The sequence below is a fragment of the Eptatretus burgeri genome, chromosome 9 (assembly GCF_056783735.1).
Source record: "Eptatretus burgeri isolate ZD-2024b chromosome 9, Ebu_testis_v1, whole genome shotgun sequence".
In the NCBI taxonomy this organism is placed as follows: Eukaryota; Metazoa; Chordata; class Myxini; order Myxiniformes; family Myxinidae; genus Eptatretus; species Eptatretus burgeri.
The window spans coordinates 3,197,301-3,204,323 of record NC_140969.1 but is presented as its reverse complement, the minus strand read 5'-3'; the positions used below and the strand labels follow the sequence as shown (position 1 = coordinate 3,204,323).

Sequence of the window (7,023 nt, the reverse complement as noted above, 5' to 3'; positions counted from 1 at the left end):
GCCATTTTCACTCCCGAACCCTCGCATGGGTGGGGCCAGCGCTTTGGTAATCGTCCACGCACCAATGGGGGCGCTGGAAAACACCTATCACTCTGGCTGGTCCAAAACCAAACTCCTCCCCCACCAGAGGAATATAAAAGCATCGGCCGTTCCGCACAGGCGGGTTTTGTGCATTATTGGGCAATTCATGGTTCAAGAAATGAAGCTAGCCAGAGCGGTGAAATTGAGCGAACGGGCTGGAACGGAGTGCACGGAGTGAAGCGCTGGACGAACGAAGGGATCAGGCGCCAAGCTGAGCGCAGTTATTCGACCAGTGGCGTTAACACCTATAGACCTCCCAACACATTAAGCCTCTCTTTTTTTCTTTTCCGTCTCGTCTACTGTGGACGCACGCTCATTAAAAAAAAGAGCATCAACGATTACCAGGGCCCACTGATCCACATCTGTCACAGTTTCATCTTTGCACATCATCGGCTCATCACATTCACATCACAACCTCATTTCGCACCTCCTCCAACCACACACCGCAGACACCCTCAGTTTTCCTCCTCCTTCCCCCTACTCAGCGACTGGGTAAGGTAACCACACAAAGTGGTGACACCCTGCCAGGATTGGAAGTACCAACCAGCGTTCGTGGTCGCTTAACAACCCAAGGCCATGGAGTTATCTGCATCTGGTGGCCTCAGGACCAGGTGTTCTGGAGGAACTCGAGTGCTTCCCCTCATGGTGAACCTCGAACCCCGGGCCATAACAATACAAGTACCGTTATTGCAATAAGTGAGGCCTTCATGAACCGAGTGAAATAGTACAGTGGGTATGGGTTTATGTGATCAAACATACCATGCCTGTAATCAGCAGCAGGGGATGCAGCCAGGCTGGAATGACTGAGAAACTGTTCTTTTCTGTGTTGTTCTCGCTTCAAATTCTTTAAGTAAATAAAAATAAAACAGAATTAAAAGCAGTCATCAGAGAAGAGTACAAAATGATAACAGATCACATGAACAAACCTAATAAAACAGGCCAGGCAAACCTAATGGACACAATTCAATTTACATTACCATGTAAGCTTTTGCTGCCATTTCTCTTGTTAATTGCAAAATCAAAGATTTTTCAAGTGTATCAGTTAGTTGATTTTGTTATTCTGCCGACAGGTCACAATTTTAAACCGATCTTCACGAAACTTCACCACATGGTAGAGTTTGTCATGAGGAAGAAGCCTATTGTTTTTGAAGTCAAAAGGTCAACAACTAAGGTGGTATTTCTAAAATCCTCAATTTTCATCCGATTGACGTGAAATTTGAAGACTATTTAGATTTCACGTCCATGAATTCAACCAGCCAATTATTTTTGAGGTCAAATTTGTTTTATGGATTTTGCAAGTATCGTGCTCTGCACGACGTCCTCTTCTTGTTCGTTCCTTTGCTGTAAACGGCTGCAAATGATTATAAAATGGATTGCATCATTAAACCCCATAAACACTGCGTACACTTACAAAGTTATAGACTGTGAAGACTGGAGTGCATATTCGTAAACATATTAATCGAATGGTGGTCGTAGCGAGGCCTGAACAAATGAGAACAGTGGGTGTACATGTGACCTGTGACCGCTGAATCAGTGGCACTTCTTGGGTGTGACATTCCAGCATTAAAAATAATAATAATAACAATAATACTGATAATAATAATAATTCTTCATCAGAGGGTTTTAAGGTCGTCGCCTAGCTGGTGTGAAGGATGCGGTGGAGAAAGCCTCCAGAGAGCACGAAACAAACCGTTCTTTTGTTTGTAGATTACCTCCAAAACGTTGTCACACACCAACGAAAGTGTTGCGCTAAATTTGAATATCGCAATTGAGCCCGGGGTCAAACTTGTGATTTGCATTTTCACTACCTCCACCAAGGAAGGTGGACGGAGATTATATTTTCACCCCCGTTTGTTTGTCCGTGAGCAGGACATGTCAAAAAGTTACCGAAGGATTCGGACGAAACGTGACGAACGGGTTGGGTGTGTGACAAGGACGAATAGATTCGATTTTGGTGAAGATCCGGATCTGTAAATAAGAATTTTTTTTAAATCTTCAAGCGATTCTTCACCATTGAGAGAAAGGACCAAAAACGATATACAGTATAGCACAATATTTCGAAAAGTTGTGCAGAGATGATGACAAAACTTGGTGGATGAGCTGCGTAGGTGACAAGAACAAGCCGATTCAATTTTGGTTCAGGTCGGGATCCAGATCCAGCCCATCAGTGCGATACAAATTGTAAACTGTTCAGCCTGGTAGAGGTATGCGCTCTACCGAATGCCATTCCAGTGCAAGCTTACATCAAGCCTTTTGCCCAGCTCGCACTCATTATTAAATGGACAGGATTTTCAAACTGCAAAAGATAATCATGAAACGTAACCCTAACCCAAACCCAAAAGTGCAAGACTCTTCCTTACTTCCGTTCTCATTTCCAGGAGAGATTTGCATTCGCTGGACATGCTTGCAAGCTTTGACTGTTGTGAACACAAATAGCACAATCATCATATTCAACAAGATGAGAGACAAATCTACCAATAAAATGACAACTTAAAGACATTTGCTCTTCCATGCAGTGCAGAAAGGAGTCATGCAAATGTAGGCTCCATCGATATCGATTTTTGCCGATATACCGGCATTAAAAGAAAGTAATTAAAAAAAACATTTTTACACGCAAGTTCCAAAAACACCCAATGGTCCAATGGTCCATTAAGTGTTCATATATGATGTGCACATCATCGACACACGGTGGTTTTTCAAAGTATTCCCACAAGGGGCCTCTTCCCCCATGATGAGAACGAGAATGGTTATTTTACTTACAACTTCAACTTGCATTAAAAATGGTTTTGTTTTAAAGCGAGATCAGTATTGGTGATCAGCACAGGTCGGGATCCATCGCTGTCATGGATCGCCATGTCAGTATGACTATCGCGGATCACTGTACCGGTTCATACTGGTATGACTATCGTACTGCATGACTATCACGGATCACCATGTCAGTAATCGCCACAAGCTTTCCAAAGCACACCGTATTCATATTGTTACGGCTGGAAATTTGCAATACACCAGAAAGGTCCTCAGGTTAGATATATCGATAAGTTCATGTGTAGTTAGTCCACACCCGTTGTTTAGAGGGAATATGTGCGATTCATCCGGGCTGCGACGCTTTGAGTTAGCCATTTTTCTTTACCTGTCGTTATTTTGGAACAACCACGCCATTTCAACAACCACGCCATCTCAACAACCACGCCATCCACACCAGAACGCCACTTAAGGAGCAACGAAACCAGCCCCACCCCAATTTCTCCTCCGGTAAACAAGTTTGACGGTTAGAAACCAACTCCCGCCCCAATTTCTCTGGAATGTTCTTTCCCCCCCCCCACCCACGCGCCGCGAAGGGCGGGCGGGCGCAGGAGAAATAAAAGGGCAAGAGGAGCGCCTGGAAAAGAGGGCGGATAGCAGAGACTTGGGGCAGTCGTGTGGAAGTCTTGGTCGTCGTGGTCTTGGTCCAAGTCTGTCGTGGTCCAAGTCTTCGTCGTAGACAGACTTGGGGCAGTCGGGTGGAAGTCTTGTCCTCGTGGCCGTGGGGAGAAGGCGTCACGACCTGCCCACCATTGCAAGGCCCGAGATCAGGCACGGCTACGCTAGTTGCCGTGGGGACGAGACGTCACGACCTGCCCACCGTCGCACCATGAGGGTGCGGGTAAGACCCTCCGGTCTCATGGGCCTTTTCGGTCATCCACGGCCCGCGACCATAAAGGTCTACGGACCTCGTCTACCCCCTTGCCTGTGAGGGAGGTCTTTCTTTGTTTTGTATGCATGCTGTGGCGCCGTGTCCTGCCAAGTAGAAACTGTGTAAGTGCTTGTAAATAATAATTATAGTCGGTCGTATTGCTTTTGCATTCTATATTGCATGATTCCTTGCTTGTGTTGTGTGTGTAATTGAAATAAATGTGCTTGTGTGAAACGTATCCCATTTGTTGCGTCCTTTCCCCATTGGAAGTGCCATCTTGCATCACTTAAGGGATTGGTAGTGGGTTTAGACACCCAGTAAATAATCTGAACCGTCGAGGTCGGAGATAACTCCGCTCGGTTATCCCCTTAGCACGGAACGAGCCGCTTAAGTGGTTCGTGTCCGGAGTCGACCTGCGGCGTGGTACAACTCCTCGGTACGCTACCCGCGCGGGTACTTAGGTATATCGACATTCGGTGATTCACCCTATTTCGCGCGGGTAGAATGCGGACTGGGTTGTGGTGAGGTTAAACCCCCAGCTGTGGCTAGCTCCTTGGCGGTAGTTCCAAGAGGGTCACGACTGAATTGTCCGTTCCGGTGGGCGACGCGTCGCGATTTGAGTTACGTGGCCGATCGCACGCCGGGCGGGCAAAATTCGTAACAATAGAAATAATAATCAATTGGCAATAGCTTTAAAAACTGCCACGAGGGCAAAGAAAAACATGCTTGCTTGTGCAGTGCTCAGGTGCTGAGGGTTAAAAGTTAAAACCTGCTGTATTTACCTCTTGGTACATCTTGACATCATACGTTTCACTGTTCAATGTTCAGCTGAGACACGAGTGCAACAAAGGTTTTTAAATCATGTTCGGTATTTGAAGATTGTAAACACCTTCCTGCGATTTGTTGATGATTTACCGTCTTTTTAAAAAAATATTTATTTGTTTATTTATTTATTTATTTTCAGTACAACGGTATATTCAGAGTTCAAATACCGGTATATCAAATCAATGGAAAAATTATACTGGTATACCCGTAAAATTGATGTATCGCCGGACCTGATGCAAATGGCGTCGTACCTGTAGAATGACCACGACGGCATTGCGATGAGACCAAGCGTGTCTTCCCATTCGCACTTTCATCAATTTCAGCGAGTCCTGGAGCCCCACTATCTGCTTGTTCAAACTGCCAATGTCCTGAAAAAGATGTCAAAACGCACTTTTTAAGTCTGTGCTAGTAATGCTGGAAGCAGTCACCATCAGTTTGCATGCAACCGACACGAGCATAGTTTCCAACCTGTTTAATAATGGACGTCAGCTGATCTATTTCCAGGGCCTTCTCTTCAACAAAGGATGCATCCTTAGCCACTGCAAAGCACATTTCTCCAGTTAAAAAAAATCATATGCACTTCATCATTTCAGAAAACAAATGCAACTTTTATTCAACCAAATGAATTAGATGTCTTATGCATCCCTTCGCTGCACCCCTTATTTAACCGCTAAAGCTCTGTAAGTAATGCGGAAGAATAATCGATGATGGGGGCACATGCCCAAACATACAGCTTTTAAATCAAGAACACCAGATATCCTTCTTGCCTCTTGGTCTAACCATCAGTTATGAAAGTAAAAACACACGTTCGAGTACAAGTCACGATGATAAAAAGTAAGAAAGAGACGAAAAATAATTCCAACACGAGAACTCACACAGCTCCAATTTCTCCAACTTGGAAGATGTTTTACACAGGTCTCTTCCAATCTGTCTGGTGATTAAACACGGTCAAATAAGGCATTGCGGTTTCACCATTTGTACAAAACAAAGCATTCAACACAAAACACATCATCACCGGTGTGGCATAATCAATGTTACGAGCAATGTCCGGTAGGAATCACGTGTGGGGGACAATACACCGGGAGAACCTTGCAGGAAGCGGTACGGTTAAGAGGGAAAAGGGAGCGACTGGAAGAAGCATCTAAAAGTTTGGAATGCTCGAGTTTGGTCGTGGGCAAAAAATAAAAATGATGGATTGTAGAAAAGGATTTAAAATACGAATTGGAACACACGTGACGCCATTTTCAACGTGGAACGACGTTCTTCATAGCAGCGGAAGGAGAATGGAAAACAGCTTGACCGGGAGTTTTGGATTTTCAAATGTTTACCGACAAATTGCTTTCCTCAAAAACAGTGCAGCACAACGTCTCCCAAAGACAAACTCGAGTGAAGTCGACGACACGCCATCACAAATCCACTCCGCACGCTTCCCTCCGAAAGCAGAGTACAAAGATGGCACAAAGTTCCACCAGGAATATCAAAATTTGAGTTAAAAATATTTCCCGTTTTGACCCCTGTGGCAAGCAAACTGCTCTTGCACCGTCGTGCCATGTGGTGATCATAATTACAAAGTTTGGTGAATTTCTGCACAACCGTTTAGGAGATACCATGATGGACAGACAGACTGACTGACTGACTGAGGGAGCCGATTACAATATCCCTCAGCTTTTTTCAAAAAAAGTGTGGGCATAATAACGTCATTTTTTTGACTTCGTTTCATGACGTAATACTAGCAGAGTACCAACTCTATGGGCGATCTTGTTCCAAACATGTAACACGTTCTTCTGATGCATAGCTATATTTGGGCGGTGTATAAACAAGTGACAGCTCTGTATAGGAAAATAAATAACCAGAGTTACGTGCATGAAGTAAAAACATACATACTGCTTGTAATTCAAAACACCTCACTGTACTGGAAAACGTGTGACAGGAATACTGGACTTGTAATGCCCTCCCCCACCTGGAGGGGGTGCTACACGATACACATTTACATAGAGAATTTACTTCCCCTCTTCACTCCCCCCCCCGCTGCCCCCCAAGACCACCGGCAAAGATAAAAAAACACCCCTATACATTAAGTGGGGTCATGCTGATCCTATGCAGCAAGTCTGGATGTAATCGGCCAACAACTGTCGGAGGAGTAGCGCAACAAACAAACACACAAACACCGATCCGTGAATTATAGTTAGGATTTAGAGCTCACATCATGTAAGTACCACTTTCCTTCACTCAATATTTGTTGATGTGCTCGAACGTGGTGATCATATTTAAACAAAATATAATATTAAGGAAGAAGAACAGCAAGGCATCACAAGGTGGTGTGACATAGTGCAATCTAAGGGATGGCTCAACCCATAACATCGCAGGTTGATGGTTCGGACTTCGACTGGACAATTTAGGCAGGAAGTTGTAATTTGTTCAGGTTGCGGGTGATAAATTACGGA

At 44.6% G+C, this 7,023-nt stretch overlaps 1 protein-coding gene and 1 long non-coding RNA gene across 4 annotated transcripts in view; one reads left to right on the top strand and one right to left on the bottom strand.

The window, feature by feature from the left end:
* LOC147019444 (uncharacterized) overlaps nucleotides 1-4,743 on the top strand; it is a 58,913-nt gene extending 54,170 nt beyond the window's left edge. Inside the window, exon 3 of the long non-coding RNA XR_015061414.1 lies at nucleotides 1,152-4,743. This is a non-coding gene — a long non-coding RNA (uncharacterized LOC147019444). The remainder of the gene's footprint in view (nucleotides 1-1,151) is intronic.
* The window catches only part of LOC147019443 (syntaxin-5-like), a 39,042-nt gene that overhangs the window by 28,996 nt on the left and 3,023 nt on the right, over nucleotides 1-7,023 (bottom strand). For all 3 annotated transcript variants that reach the window (XM_085893954.1, XM_085893956.1, XM_085893955.1), the window contains exons 4-8: nucleotides 5,455-5,510; nucleotides 5,048-5,118; nucleotides 4,831-4,947; nucleotides 2,442-2,498; nucleotides 841-925 (exon numbers count right to left, since the gene is read on the bottom strand). In XM_085893954.1, coding sequence (XP_085750080.1) covers nucleotides 841-925; nucleotides 2,442-2,498; nucleotides 4,831-4,947; nucleotides 5,048-5,118; nucleotides 5,455-5,510 — 386 coding nt within the window. The remainder of the gene's footprint in view (nucleotides 1-840; nucleotides 926-2,441; nucleotides 2,499-4,830; nucleotides 4,948-5,047; nucleotides 5,119-5,454; nucleotides 5,511-7,023) is intronic.